The 17,129-nt window shown below is 34.1% G+C and overlaps 2 protein-coding genes across 5 annotated transcripts in view; one reads left to right on the forward strand and one right to left on the reverse strand.

Moving 5' to 3' along the window:
- Nucleotides 1-16,871, reverse strand: part of MICU1 (Mitochondrial calcium uptake 1) — a 168,873-nt gene extending 152,002 nt beyond the window's left edge. For 3 of the 4 annotated variants that reach the window (XM_076370598.1, XM_076370597.1, XM_076370596.1), the window contains exons 1-2: nucleotides 14,467-15,018; nucleotides 12,841-12,991 (exon numbers count right to left, since the gene is read on the reverse strand). In XM_076370598.1, coding sequence (XP_076226713.1) covers nucleotides 12,841-12,991; nucleotides 14,467-14,687 — 372 coding nt within the window. In that variant the 5' untranslated portion in view covers nucleotides 14,688-15,018. Of the gene's footprint in view, nucleotides 1-12,840; nucleotides 12,992-14,466; nucleotides 15,019-16,696 lie in introns of those variants that run through there. The other variant, XM_076370599.1, reaches the window with a different exon arrangement.
- LOC143174864 (uncharacterized) lies at nucleotides 2,594-4,086 on the forward strand. Its single transcript, XM_076370458.1, is given in 3 exon segments — nucleotides 2,594-3,472; nucleotides 3,475-3,533; nucleotides 3,891-4,086. Coding segments are annotated over 3 exon segments (1,134 nt in total).
- Nucleotides 16,872-17,129: the final 258 nt, after the last annotated feature.

The raw sequence follows: 17,129 nt of genomic DNA on the forward strand, positions 1-17,129 counted from the left end.
TTGATATTCGCCTCTGTTTCATACTTTAAAAATGTGTGCCAGTTTTAAAAAAAAGTATTACAAGAAACGATAGTGATGACGACTTTGATGAAACAGCAGATTTAAGCGACAGTTATGATGACGAAATACAGGTACCACACGAATATGTTCTACTGTCATCAGATTCGGAAGATACAGAAAATAGCCTAAATAATGGGATAGTTAGATGTAGAAGGAACAATAAATGGCAAAGAATACTTAGCACATCTACCGATGAGGATGATTTAAATTCAAATTCGAATTTAGAAAGATCCGACTTGAATGAAGTGCTTCCAACGTTATCATGGTCGAAAAACGATTTCAAGCCCACACTACATGCATTTAATGACAACAATTCTGGAGTAAAAGGAAATTTAACTCTAGAAGTTACGAGCAGAAGGATTAATTTCACATATTACTGAGGAGACGAATAATTATTATAAATTTGTTATTGAAAATACTACATTTAAAACGTATTCTCGTATCAATACTTGGGAAGACACATCAATATGCGAGATGTACCGAGTTTTAGCTATCACGATGTTAATGCCGCGGGTGAAGAAATTGACTCTAAAAGAGTATTGGTCGACCGATGACATGTTAAAAACTGATATTTTTCGAAGAACAATGCCACGAGGCAGATATATTATATTATTGCAAATGTTGCATCTTGATGATAATAATGTACAATGTGATGATCCATTGATAAAAATATGACCTATAATTGATACTCTGAAGAACTCTTTCTCACAGTCATTTTATCCGTACAAAGATTTGTGCATTGACGAAAGCCGTATGTTATTCAAAGGCCGGTGTTACTTTAAACAATTTATTCCATCTAAAATAAGTAGATTTAGCATCAAATAATTTATCCTGTGCGACTGCACATCAAACTACTTACTTACTTCATAAACATAAAATTAATGCGTATGGGACAGTAAAAGGATGCCAAAAACTCCACACAAAAAAACCGAACGGAAAAAAGGATAACGACGGGGAGAGGGAGAGGGGGAGAGAGAGAGGGAGAGAGAGAGAGAGAGAGAGAGAGAGAGAGAGAGAGAGAGGGAGAGAGAGAGGGAGAGAGAGAGAGAGAGAGGGAGAGAGAGAGGGAGAGAGAGAGGGAGAGAGAGAGGGAGAGAGAGGGGGAGAGAGAGGGGGGGGAGGGAGAGAGAGGGGGGAGGGAGAGAGAGGGAGAGAGAGAGAGAGAGAGAGAGAGAGAGAGAGAGAGAGAGAGAGAGAGAGAGGGAGGGAGGGAGGGAGGGAGAGAGAGAGGGAGAGAGAGGGAGGGAGAGAGAGGGAGGGAGAGAGAGGGAGAGAGAGAGGGAGAGAGAGAGGGAGCGAGAGAGAGGGAGAGAGAGAGAGAGAGGGAGAGAGAGGGGGAGAGAGAGAGGGAGAGAGAGAGGGAGAGAGAGGGGGAGAGAGAGAGAGAGAGAGAGAGAGAGAGGGAGAGAGAGAGGGAGAGAGACAGGGAGAGAGACAGGGAGAGAGAGAGAGGGAGAGAGAGAGAGAGGGAGAGAGACGTTCAATGTGTTAAAACACGGAGTTGCATATCTAGGACTTGCTATTTCGGAAAACGACATTAAAACTAACCCTGAGAAGGTACGCGCAGTAAAAGAATTCCCTGTACCGCGAACGGAAATAAATATAAAAGAATTTTTGGGACTCATTGACTATTACCGCCGATTCATACCTGGCTTCGCGAAAACAGCCAGGCCATTAAGCAGCTTATTATCACGTTGACGCCGGCGTGCATCACCCGTGGGTCACACGTGTCTGTCCCGTGAGGCGGCGTGCATCACGGTGGGTCACACGTGCTTGTCCCGTGAGGCAGCGTGCACCACGGTGGGTCAGACTTGTATTTCACAAAATAGGTAGTACAAAATAAGTTTATGTTGTTTTATCTCAACATTATAAACAGACATTCAATAGTAAAAATATAATTCAATATTATAAACTTTGCTGCTTCTATTGACCCCTTGCATCGGATTTTACCCTCGTTATCGTTTATGGTGTCACTGACTACATGGAATGGTGAAATGACTACATACAAGACTACGTATTTTTTATGTACTACTGTAATCTACTTGGTAAATTGAAAAACCAGGAAATTTCGTAGGGAGGCTTATTTCGGTTGTTTCCAAGCATCAGTACAGTTTTAGCTTTCGATTCATAAGCACATTTTCAGCAACAATGTATCCGAAAGCAAAGACGGAACAGTCCAAACGTTCGTCTAGGTCGATGGAAAGACATTTTCACGGAAATAAATATACGAAAAAGGTCGACGATCATTTGGAGCATAGTTTCTCCGCGAAGAAACTAGCTAGTGCGAATAGTGAAGATGTAGTTTGCAATCCAGTGCATTGCTACAGAATTATTGAATTTTTTTCCGTTTTCGGGACTCTTGCGGGCTGGCTTATTTGTAAGCAGCGCAAGGGAAATATAAAATTTGAAGAATCCGGACACCGCGGATTTAGTTTTAAACTTATAGTTGCGTGTTCTTGTGGTCGTCGTGAAATTCAGTCAGGACCGATAATTAATACGGGTTTACGAAGTCAACCGACGAATAGTCTTCGTCATGAGTCTTCTTGGTGTTAGCCGAGCAGGTCTAAATATATTTAGTGGACTTATAGGCTTCGGACAAGGTTTGTATGCAACTGCATACACGCAAATTGTGCAACACATACACGCAGCCGCGAGTTCGATGTTTAAAATTTTACGTGAGAAGGCCGTCGAAGAAGAAAAAGAAGAAAATATCAAAGAAGGAAGACCTCCAACAGAATTGAAGGTATCTGGCGATGGATCGTGGAAGAAACGAGGGTTTACCTCTTTACATGATATCACGACGCTCATCGGGTATTATACTGATAAGACAATAGACCTTGTTGTCAAAAATGGCTATTGTCATACGTGTACTCTATGGAGTAATCGTAAGGATACTGACGAATATACTGAATGGTATGAAAATCATCAAGAAGAATGCTTCGCGAACTATTCAGGATCGGCTGGTAAGATGGAAGTAGACTCTGTACGGGAAATGTTTTTAAGATCGGATGAGACATTTGGAGTCAAATATTTAAATTATATTGGAGACGGTGATTCAAAAACATACAAAGTCATTGTCGATTTGAATCCATACGGCGATGATTGTCTAGTTGTTAAAAGCGAGTGCGTTGAACCCGTCGAAAAGCGAATGGGCACGCGACTTCGAAATATTAAAAAATCAACTAAGATTGATCAGCAAGGCGAATTAGATAATTTTAATCATCCTACTCCGCTTCACCCAGATGTGCTCAAACACTTGAAACCAATATACGAAGAACTCTCGAAGGAGGATTTATTAACCAGGTGTCTAGGTGGACACACACAGAATTCCAATGAGAGTTTCAATTCAACGGTTTAGCGCCTAAATCTAAAGCATCTAAATTCCGGAGCAAAAATTATCGAAACCTCCGCCCCTTTATTGCTGCTGGCATTTTTAACGAGGGCTACTCATCTGTATTAAAGATAATGAATGCATTAAATATTAACCGTTTGAATGCCAAGGAACAATTTTGCGCTTTTTCTGGGTCGCTCGAACAGTACCAGCGCTCTAGGCTGCGAAGCCGATAACCGCGACACGCTCGGTTTCCGTCGATGCGCGACTTTACGGTTACCATTCCATTTTAGGTAAAAGTAAAAGAATGAGACAGCTGGTAAAAGTACGAATTTTAATTTCAGTCGAACATTTGGATACAATAGCGCTCCTTGGCATTTTTAATCGGAGAATAAGACAAGCGCTATCGCGCTGCTTGACACTTTTGGAGAGGGAATAAGACAAGCGAAAAAGCGCTCCTTGCACTTTTGGACGGGAAAACAGCAAAGACACATGGCACTCAAACGGTTAATATCGGGCAGCAATACAAATTCTTTGTCGATACGTATAACGCGCAGCACATAACGAGACAGGAACGCCGCAGACAAAGCAGCACAAAAGAGGCACGAATCTCGCGTAGGATGCACCAAATGGAGCAAAATGAATTTTTTGAAGACAGAGAAGGATTATTATATGGCCCTGGTATAGCGGATTAGTTTCCTGCAGCAGTAAGTGTTCAATAACTACTACTCTAACAGTCGAAAAACTTTAAACGCGTGTTCATAACGATAATGTTCGCATGTACGTTTGGGACGAAACTATTGCACTAAGAGGTGCTCAAGAAATAGCTTCATGCATCCTAAGACATGTTAAAAATTTATGAAGTAAAAGACACATTATAGCTTACAGTGACATGTGTGCAGGACAAAATAGAAACATTAATGTGGCTAAAAACTATCCAAACTATTGAACATAATGTGAAAATCATAGATCATAAATTTTTAATATCAAGACATTCGTTTTTACTAAATGATAGAGATTCTGGCGTAGTAGAAATGTATTAAAAAAAAATGATTTACTGTTTGGCCCCCAAGATTATTATAATATTGTTGCGATACATTGAACTGACGAGGTTGCGATGTATCGAAATCGTCCCTCCAGCACGCACGGCTGAACCAACCCTTAGGATCTGAAGGGGGTTGAAATAAACTGGTCGCTAAGGAGTTGGTCAGAGTAAACGAAGACAAGCGAGTAGTCTTCGAGCGAACGTTGACGAGAAAAGACGTGTCGAACTATAGACTACATTGTGTAATATTTGTATGAAATTGTAAATATAAGTGTATAAAAAACATTGTAAATAAATATGTCGCGGGCGAGCACCCCAGGACCCGCCCAGCGCAACAATATTATCAAAAAGTGCTGGAGAGGTAATAACTTTATTCTAAATGAAATGAAACAAGAGGACTTTGTATCAACAAAATTATTAGAAGACGCAATTTTCAAAGGGTAAAAAATTCTAACGGAGAATCGATAAACTGGTTAAAAATATGTTGGATGCGTTTTGTCAGAAATGAACCATATAAAATTTTCTATAAGACATCAATGAATGAGAATGAAAATTTTTAAGTCCTGGATTTATTACCACATCGGGGTAGACCAAGAAAGTTTTAACATATTGTATTGACACCACTTTATAAAAATATAAGACAAATTCCAACAGCGAAATTCAAGGACATAATGGACCTACTACGATATATACCACCGGAAGATCCTGACTTCTTCAAACCCCTTTCACATACACAAAATGTAGATGAGCAGTAAATTGTTTTATAATTTATGTAGTTAAAAAATGTTCTGAATTGCATAAATATTGCTTTCGAAGTGTTGTAAAGATATATAGAATAAATTGAGTATTGTTTTTTTCAATTTGAAACACTTTAAATTATGTTGAATGGACTTGGGCTCTTTCGATTTTTGATGAATTATTCTTTTGTTTTCCAAAACAAAAATGAAACGAATGGGCCAGATGGCCATATCTTTACCCGATGGAACTCCACGGATGAACCGGGATCAGCGCCGTATGCGAGAATTCAATCAACGGAAACATGCCGCTGCGCCTGTACCGGAAAACTGGGCCGATGATTGGGACCCCAAGTGGGGCCCAAGGAATCCCGGACCGCGCAAGACTACTGGAAAACACACCATCAGGTCTCAGAATTGGAAAAGTGGGAAGAGATACCCCAACGCCACCTACGAAAGAGATTTCTGATCTCGCTGAGGTGACTCGCGGTATCACAAAAGCTAAGCAAGAGTCTCTTCAGGATGAGCCCCTGTGGATGGAGGGGCCGTAAGCTGGCACCCATCCAGTAGCCAGAATTTACAGTCAAAATCTGGATTTCAGTACATTTCCACTATTATGTGAGCGGGTGTACACCGACTTGGAGGCGGAAAACCCTAAGATCCGTCAGGAAATGCCATTGCTGTCTTCTCATACAATACATCGGTCCACGACGGTACGAAATATACACCGCATGAACTAGTTTTTAGGAAAAAGGCACGAATACCTTTTAGTTTTAAATATTGTGGAAAAAATAATTGTACATACAAAGCTTTTCCTATAGAGCTAACAATGCGATTAACAGAACTGTTCCGTCCGATGCGGAACACAATGGAACAAAATTTCTCGAAGGCTAGTTTATGACATGGATGTGACAAAAAGATGGTTGCCTTGCTTAATTTTCTTGAACGTTTTTTAGAATCTATCTCTATTACCGGCAATTTCATGTTCGCGACAGTAAAGTTTATTTTCCGAGTCATTTCCGTTTTTGTACAATAACTTTAGATTTTTCGTTTCATCCGTCTTAAGGATTAGCCATATCATAAACCCGGAATTTCAGTCAAGAGTCCTGAGGAAATTTCGGCGCAATCGTCGAATCTTCAAGAAATCCCTCAAGCATCAACACTGCCACCACCCTTGCGAGGAAGAGGGTGTTCCAAAACTTCGAATTTTTAAATGTGCCCAATCAGCGCACTTGGAACTACCTCGAAGTGTCTTGATCGGGCACCAAAAGCTATAAAAAAGTGAGTACTCAGCTTACGGGTCAGAACAAGATCGCACGCTTCAATCATACGAGACTCACAATCATAAGCTCACAATAATCACGCGTCCACCGTACGGGACAACGCGAACACTCTTCTAAATTTCGAGAACTACAGTCAAAGTTACTAGTCCATCAGTCGGGAATTAACGCTATCGATCAAATTGTTCAAAAGTAATTTGGCAGACAAGTGTCAAGAAGAGCTGCGTACCGAAAGATTACTTCGGGATTTACGACCCCGAACAGAATCAAAATTCGCGCGGTAAATCGTGACACAAACGAACACACAACTTGTTTCAGAACTTCGAAAGTCCACGGCGAAAAACCCGAATAAAGCAAAACAAATCGTAAATATACTACGACCGTAACACAAAAATACAGAAGTTCAAACCGGAAAATTCGGCATATCTAATAAAAGAAAAAGTAGGGAAATTCGATGATCGCTATTTCCGGACCCTACATAATTAACACTATTACTACCACGACCGGTCATTTGACCGGTAGAACGATTTATATCTTTTTGTAATAGTATTCTCTCAAAGACTCAATTCCGAAACTATAAAGTCATTTCAAACGAAAGATAATGCAGTTGTGGCATGATTTTAGTCGAAAAGTGTCTTCCAGGGAAATGTCTACTTTACGGCACTTTCAAGTGTTTAAAGTTCTCACTCACCTATCGGCCTCGGTAAAATCGGTAAAATCTAAATGTCGGAGATGGCCTTTACAGATATTTTTCAATATCCTAGATTTAGCCGAGATAAATGGGTTTTATATTTTAAAAAACCACGGGAGAAGACATTTCGAGACAAGAATTTTTATTTCAATTGACGGAAGAACTTGCCATCGAATATCAAAAAGAATTAGAGTTAGGCAAAGAAAATCAAGCAACACCCGTCACAAATACAAGTACAGGTTCACGCGAACGGAAACCATGCCAGATAATATATTGCAAAGACAATAAGACTAACAAAATCTATCTAAAATGTAAAAAGTACGTATGTGGAAAATGTAAAATCGAGAAACCTATTTGTAAAAAATGCGGTGAAAATGAATAAAAATATACTTCTGAATAAAAGAAACTATATTTTTATACTGTCAAATTGGCTATTATCTTAATTCTATATTAAAAACAGTTAAGGTTTTTACGTGAAGACACATCCAATTTGTTAGAAAACGTACCTCTAGCTATTAGACAAAATCTTATTTGCCAACATGATGATGCCCCACCACATTTTTCTCAAGAAGTTAAGAATTTATTAAATGAACTACACGAGGTTTGGATTGGCCGTAGTGGTCCAATAAACTGGCCACCAAGATCCTCAGATTTGACACCCCTTGATTTCTACCTATGGGATCATGCTAAATCAAAAGTGTACGAGGAGGACATTACAAGCCTTCCTCCACTAAAAGCGAGAATCGTTTTAGTATTTGAAGAATTAAAGGTACAGAATACATTAGAATGCGTTCATACGGATTTAATTCGGCGAGTACAGTTGTGTATGCAGCACAATAGGCAGCATTTCCAACAATTTTTGCATTAATAAATTAAGTTAGTAACTAAATTACATGTCTTATTTTCATTTAATTTCACTCTAAATCCATAGGCAGAAATGAGTAATAGAGCACATCATCTTGATACTAATGATATTAATACTACTTATAAGTGACATATGACTTGTATCGGGATTCATCCATCTAAACCATAGTTACGTGTACGCGTACTCGCTGAATATTCAAAACCGATTTTCTCAAGAACGAAACCTCAAATGAAAAAATTTTATTCTTTATTTTCGATTTGTTTTTTTATGTAGAATCACCTTCTTCTCGGTTGTACCACCGATGCCGGGACATCCTGTATAATACTATGTTGAGACTTACAATTAAATTGAGACTTACTCTCTTAATATTAGACTCTTCCATATTATCAGTATCTTTGATTCTAGAGTACGAAGTATCTATTTTTTATTTCCCACTTTTAGTTAACTTTCATTTTACATGTTGCCTAGTTTCTAAGTATAATTTTAATGTGTGTGTGTGCGCGCGTGTGTGTGCGTGTGTGTGCGTGTGCGTGTGTGTGCGTGTGCGCGCGTGTGTAAAGAAAATATATTCCCTTTAAGATCCAATTTGCCGCGCTCCACTCCGCGTTTAACTAACTTACGTTACGTTACGTTAGATGACAATAGAAATGGGGATAATCGGTAATCGGGCACACATGCATAATAGCAAAATAGACAAATAGGACTTTAAACATTAGAAGATAAGAACAATTAAGTTGGCGTGAATAAAGAGGTGATAATAAGGGGCTTCAATTGTCGTTTCTTTGTTCACAGGTAGGGTATACATAATGTACATAATGTAAAGAATCGATACAAATAAATGTTGAACTTTTGTTCAAAGAGAAACACCCGTTGTTCTATTATTACCACCGACGGCAGATGGCAAGAGATAATTATCTTTTATATATATTATATATATATAAATTATAAAAATTATAAAATATATATATATATATATATCAGTATTTCCGGAAGCGACCAGTCAGTTTACGTACTACCCAACTGAACATCGATACAATACTGTGTACATTTCACCACCTCGGCTTAAATAAAATTCTCTACGATTTAAAAAGTGTTGAAACACGATTTGGTAATCCACATTAAATGATGGAGAGCAACATTGTTGAAATGAATGTACGAATGGATGATGGGCATATGTGGAAATAGATGAACGGCGATTATGCATTTGCGCGTAAATATTCATGGTGTTTGGAATATTCTAGAATATATTGATTTTTTAAATTATTGATTTCTCGTAGCTAATGATATTCATTTTAATGAATCTAGAATATTCCAAATAAACATGAAGTTAATGCATGGTTACGGAAGAATGTTCTGGAAGGTGTGCAAGTGAGATAGAAGTATTCGATTGTATAAATGGGGGTGCGCTTGAATTTCGTGGTATTATGTATTTTGACAAGTCGTGTATTAAAATATTGAAGTCGAGTTGTTGTGCAAGCGTGACGACGAGTAACTATAATCAAATTCCTTAATAAAGTGTGTGTATTATTTCGCGTTAAATATTATTATTTCCTACAATATGTACGACGTCCAATTGATAGAACATAGTAAAATATGGCGGAGGAAACATAAAGATCTAGGCCGTATTCTCCGCTCAAGGGGTCGGTCCACTAATAGAAATTAAAGGAAATATGGATGATGTAATGTACCGTGAAATTGTAGATAATGACACTGTGGAACACGATTTTTATTTTGTAATAGCCACTAGAATATGAACAATATCTATTAATATAACTGTAATGCATCTATTAATATAAAAACGTATGACTCGAATATTAACACATTGTTGACTGGCCACGAATTAACTCGTATTTGCGCTTGCATTAAGTATTTCAATTTTTGAAAGGCAGGACAATATAGAATATTGCAAACGAAAATATTCAAAGTCAGCTAAAAGATATGCCCAAAGTTTCATTTCAATTCATTATGTATAAACAAAGTGTGTTGCAGTTTATTTAGATTGTTTCACTTTCACATTTAATTCCGGAATAATAACACTGTGGAACAAATTTGAACTTTTTTTGTGTTTTGCAATAATCGCTAGGTGATTCTCATAGAGTTCGTTACCCTAAATACGAATCCGAAAACCAAATTACTGGGTAACATCCAGTTTTCGAAAAACGGGTTTTTGTAAAAACGATCGAATTTTTCAAACAAACAAGTGTTACGTGAAAGCTAAAAACGATAGGCAGTTAAAATCTGTCGTAAAAAATATAGGAGAGTTACTCGAATGTGTAGATATAAAAATTTTGAATATTGCATATCATTACTGTCTTTTAGATATAGAATATCGGTCCTAGAAGCGTTTATCAGTGAGTCCTTAAATCCCTGACGATACCAGCTGCAATACTAGCGAAACGTCAGAAAATCATTCCTGATGGACACGGCTTACATCCGGAAACTTTGAAGACATATCATAGAATATGATCTAATTCTTAACATTATTTGATTTAATAAAATCTTATATTAAAAAATTGCCAAAAATTGTATATCGATCACATTCAAAGGAATTCAAAGTGTTTTCAATTTCAATAATTCAGTTACTACATCAATACGAATGAAGAAAAGCAGCCATAGATACGATTCATATATCGATATCAAAACTGAAAACATAACGATCCTAGGACAGATATTGGGGCCGAAGGAACAGAAATTATAAAATCAATATGAAAACCGATTTTATGTATAAAAAAACCGTAATGAAAATCGCTATAAACCGGAATGTTGATACTTCATGGCGGCGTTTTACAATTGTTTCTATCGAGCCCTTTATATAATAGTTACGAACTGTCATTTTCCAACCCATTTCAAGGCCTACTTTAGGGTATCCGTCGATGTTAACCGTTCTCAAAAGAAACGGACTCTTTTGAACCATTTCAGTAACTCTAAAGTTCCCTACACACGTTGAACCATGTGACGAAGCATGCAGCGCTACAAGCGATAGGTTTTATATGTACATAATTTGAAAGAATGTTTTGTTAATGTCTATATGAATGTGTCCATGATTATGTAACATTTTAGACATTCATTCAGGTTTTTCAAAAAACAGTTAACAGTATATTTGATAAAAATTATTTCAATTGTCCTATGTAATTGAAGTATTGATTGGAAAGCAGGCAGTTGCGAGATATTTCATTTCGACATTTTTTGTGGTGTCGCAGCGCATATAATATAATAAAAGTACCTCAGCCTCATTGTCAGAAAAACTCTATTCACACCCAAAAAGTACTTTCATAACCTATGGAACAGTTTAATAAACACTTCGCAATATAACTCACAAAACATCTTTAGTTTTTTTTAAATTTATTAAATATACCTACTCATAGAATAAAAAAAAATATAAAAATGTTTGCAAAAAAACGAAGAAAACATCGCAAAATTCAATTTTTACTTTCCTTAACCTCGTAACCTCAGTAATTATAATAAAGTTTTCAAACTTTTTATTAAATATAAATAATATTTGTCTCCTTTAAATCGAAATTAAATATTATGTTTCTGTTACGAATATTTAATTCTTTATAATTTAGAGAAAACATAGACTTACACCCACAAAGAAAAAGTGTTGGCATACCTGGGTTTTGTATCCAATTGCATACCATTGCGTAAGAAACAAAATGAAACACTGTTTCTTAAATTTTCTTTTTAAATATAATTATCATTTAAAACAGGAAAACAATAAAATGTACATTAAAAATCATTTTTACCGAAACAAACATACTGGTACATGTAAAATGTTTGTTTCTTTGTATATTGGTAATTTATATTTTTCTAATGTTAGTACACAGTTTATTTGTAGAGAACTTTCTTTTGAAAATATTCAATTGTTGATAATTAAGTCAATTGTTCTTGCCAAAAGAAACAGTATGACGTACAAAATGGGATGCAAAATGCATGAAACAACTCGGTGATTGCTCTCAGAATGTAAGAATACATAACGTTTGTTTACGCAAGAAAATTCATATTATACTACTAGAAAAATGATAAGTAAAACCATTGTCGAATGCAAGATGTTTTTCTGATGTAGTCGCCCTTAAAAGAATAATGAAAAAGAAATGAAAAAAATTAAAAATGTAAAAAAATACACAGTACCTATGTACATGTTCCTCCACACAAATAGCAGCTATTATTGTTATTAACTATTATATAAAGAGTAGCATGTATATTTTTTTTTAAATTATAAATACAATAAATATATTTAAAAAAACAAGAAATTGAAAAAATGTATCATTTTGTTTCTTCAAATTACATCCACATTTTACATATTTAAAAACTAGTCACTACTTATGTTCCTCTGCTTGCAAAGTAAATTATTGTTTCCTTACTTTTATTTGCAAACATACAAATGATGTCACTTTTAAACTGTAGTGGGAAATCTCCGCTTTCTTAATTTCTTACAACTATGATTTGTAATTCCAAACATCAGAGAGAAAATTCAACAAAAACAGAAGAAATCTTGAATCTTGTGAATTTATTCTCTCTTGGTTGTTTCATTAATGACTTCTTATATTTCTCTGATGCATTAAATATCATTATATATATGCAACAATGAATGTATATAAATACATTTAAGCCTTTGCACTCTGAGCGTTTAACATTGCAATCAAAATGTCACCATAGATGGGACTTCCCGAGTGCAAAGGTTAATAATACTGTCAAAAAGTTCTACATACATTTTTCTAATCTTTGTTATATGTATATAGATTACATTTTAATTATAGAAAACAACAGTCACAAATCTCACATAGACAAGAAATTTTGGTATTAAATAATTGAAATCAATGTTTTAGCTACTTACCCTTCGTTCACGGAAACCTATTTTTTGTTTCTTTTTCTTTTGCTTTTGATCATCTTCTTCCAGCTCTAAGTTCATTTCCTCATTCTTATTGCTTACCTCCTCTATGATCATCTCGGCTGCTTTTACAGAAGAAAAGTATCTTTTGGTTATTCTGAAACATACGTAATTTCAAAACATGTAATATTAAACAAGTATAGTGCATATTTTAACTACAAATATTAAGTTAGTGATACATTGAGTAGACCCAGGACTTGGATTAGATTGTATCCATGTTTCAAGGAGAATTATAGAAAACTCAAAGAAATTTTATATTGTTTTACAATTTTTGAAAATCTATTAGTGTAATTGCATTATGCAATTATATTTTTGTTTTCATACAAAACCACATAATTTCTTTTTGTGCTAACTACTTCCACATATCACTCACACCGTTATTTACAAAGTAAAAATAAAGTTTATTTTCATTATTCAATCACGAAAATATAGGGTATAAAGAGGTTCATATCTTATACAGAAATTTTGATTACGAATACTGAAATATACTATAAATCAAAGAATTAAATACTGCAATGTTAATAGAATTATAAAAACCAGATATGTGATGATCTAATAAAATTAAATAAAAGTAAGATGATATTTTTTAATAATCTTTTAAAAATCAGAAAGTTCCTGTTTGACTAAAGAATATTACATTTTACGATTACATTAAATGGTAACGTCTTTATTTCAACAAAGAGTCTAAACAACATATTCTGCTTTTTTTGAGTACAAGAATAACAAATTCTTTATAACAGAAATTAATTTATAATATTGAAAATTATCAACAAACACATAAAACAGGAATCAAAATTTTCCATTATCCACTTATGGAATAAAAATAGAGAGTTCATCATAGCATTAAATAATGATGTTATTATACTTTTATTTCATTGGAATATTTTATTTTAGCATTAGAGTATATTATTCTTACAAGATTATAATGACGATTTGTAAGATATACAAATGAATGATACATGAATAATGAATAAGTAATTTATTTTAAAATTACTTCATTTTCTTTGGTAAAAGTAATAGATCGTTCCTTAAATCTAACAGCTGTTTTTAACTCTTATAACTACTTCCCAATGTATCTTTTAACAAATATTAATTTTGAGTATTTAAAGAAAAGTCACTATAATTTATCTGATTATTTGAATGAAATAACCAAAGAAAAATTACATGTTATTATGTTATATTATATACCATTGTTATATTTATATAGCATTATAAATTTCATATGAGGGGACAATATTATATTTACTTCACACGTATGTAAAATTTAATAAAATAAAAATTTTCATAGCATAATTAAAAGTATGAATCGTCAAGTCATAAAATAATAATAAACTCTATTTACTATAACAGTAATAATTATAAAGGTCATTTTTAAATAATTGATAATAAGACAATTCTTGAAAAATCAAGTTTTAATTCAATATCCTGTTTCATTAATTTAACAATGTGCATGTGATATTAACTATAAAATTGTACTAATTCAAAAAACTTAAACTCGTTTTATAAATATCATAAAAATGTTTATACACTATATAAGATGTCATAAAAATTATGTTTTTATAAAGTACCTACCCTTGCCAATTTATAAAACCAATAGTGAGACAAATTGGTAACCCCCATAATAGAATTAAATAATTTCTCTTATGCTCATCTGTTTTGTATGAGATATTCATGAAGCTCTTTGGCATTGAACATTGAAAATCTTTAATATTACGAACTATTAACACTGATTTTTTAAAAGGTTTGCCCAAAGTCATTTGAGTTAGGGTGCGCATAACCTTACTAACAAGCATTTTCGGCGTTTACTAAAAACAATTAGAGTCCGACAAGAGATTCATATACTGTTTAAAAGCATAATTTATTTAAAATTTCGTATTATTTATTATTTAAAGTAAATGCAGCTTTAATATTTGTTTACACATTTGTGTTAAATTTATTTTTCAATAGCAATAAAATGAGTGATTATTTATTTTCTATTCAAGTGTATTTAATTTATGTTATATTAGTTATAATTTTTTTAGTACAATTTAACTAATTTTTTCACAAAAGTATAAAGGGTATTGAACGAAATTTATCCGCATTACATACACTCGCACACACTACTGAAGTGGAAGAGGGATATCAAAACTTTCCTACGGTAGTTCGCACGCATCGAACAAAATAATTCTCCAACCGGATTCTGTCTACTGAGAGACCTTAACAATAACTTCATTCCTATCTACACAACGCTGTTCTATGGTACAAACTGCGAGCTATTCTATCGATTATAAATAAATATATATAGTATTTCTTCTTCGGTTATATATTTTCAAAATATGTTTTCAGTAACTGTCCTTCCTAAAAGTATCAGTGTCCCCTTTTTTAGGATAAGGTACACAGAGCAGTAAATACTAATTTTTAGAAAATGTTAATATTAAACATTATATTTGTAAACAATATATATTGGATAATAAATTATTTCCATAAAAATCTATTCGTTTTAATTATATAGTAATAATAAATAAATTTTTACAAATTTGTTGTAAAATATAAATTCATTTTCGTGCAAATTTGTATGCGTACATTGTAACTAATCTGTATAAATATGTTATCCCTTAATTACTTTTGCATTGAAACTGTACTAATGTATCAAATACAGATATACAAGTGATATAAACTATACGTATTAACGAATAAGTACAGTCAAATTGATACAATGAATTAAAAAAGAAAATTATTTTTAATGTCAGCTACCTTTGATTACCGAATAACTCTATAAATTATACAAAAGTCTCTATTGCGTTAAAAAGTGAATAAGGAATGTTATATACAGCAAAACTTTATAAAACTACTCAACCTACGTAAAAGGTTAACAAGCAAGCAAACATTAACACGTTCCGTGTTACGGAAATTTCGGTCATATTTTGCTTATGAACTGTATCGATTTTTTAAATAAAATATTAAGTTATATTCAAGTTTTTTTTTAATTTTATATATTTTGATATCGTTTCTTGATGTTTTCGGTGCTTTGTAACGTGTACAGCTATTCTTGACCATGTGTCCTTTAAAAATATTTTCTTACAAAAATTAACGCGTAATACATGTGGTAGACGTGTGTTGCATGACTAACCTACCGATACCTTAGATATTGTATCGCCCCGCGACAAACACGACAAATCATCCTGCGAAAAACATCCTGACTCATAGATTCCAAATTCCTAACCAGCTAGCTTCCCGTACCCGATTACTCATCTTGCCCCTTTTGCACTCTACCCTTATGCCGACCATTTCCAGTAGTATATATATTACCATTTTTAACCAGCGAGACAGTTCTCTGTAGTTCGTACTTGCGTGCGGAACTTACCGCTTACGAATAAAAACCTTCGAGCCTCTCTAACAAGTTGCGTTTAAATTCCTCAATCCGGAATCCAACACGTGGCATTGAACGTGTTAACAAATAAATACTAACTTTTTATTTAGAAATGTTTATTTCTGTACACAAATACTTTTGGTCTTCATTAATTTTAAAGAAAATAAATATCTAGCGCAAAATAAAAGTGTACGGGGTAACTACTTTATAAGAAAGATCAGCGATTTAGATCGTAATAGTGCACGTGGTTTCATCGTATAAAAATTCTTGACTTTCAATAATAACGATGGTTGTACAAAGTGTTAATAATTCAATCCGACAGATTGCAAATTCATATAAAAATATTAATAACAAATGTAGAGTAACATATTTTCACGTAGAGACCCATTTCCACAAGCACATAAGTTATACATATATTTCTGCTTAACCTTATATACACAACTGGGTACTTACCTCGATACCCACTAACACTTGAACATAAATATTTATTATGTTCTGACTAGGATATTTAGAAAGCCTTTTAGATACTCTTTCTTCGAACATTTTGATGAGGAGATAAACTTCGACGCACGTTAGGACGGCGATGCGACGACACACAGAATAACGAGAGTGAGCGCGTGGAAAACAAATGAGGTACCAACAAAAGAAAAATACGCGGGAATGGACGCGTCTAAGATGATATTCGCATGTCCAGCGCGCGCTTTTTTCCGCGGTTCGTATGAACGGCTCAACACATTTTTCAGTTGACACATGTCTAATAAATAAAGATTATTGTAAAAAAAATTTTTTTCTTTTTAATTTAGAGTACCCATACGATGGATAATAGTGGAAGGTCGAATATTGATAAATAAACAAGTTGATCTTTTTGCTAATTAATAAATTATTT

This window comes from Nomia melanderi, chromosome 9, assembly GCF_051020985.1.
Source record: "Nomia melanderi isolate GNS246 chromosome 9, iyNomMela1, whole genome shotgun sequence".
NCBI lineage: Eukaryota > Metazoa > Arthropoda > Insecta > Hymenoptera > Halictidae > Nomia > Nomia melanderi.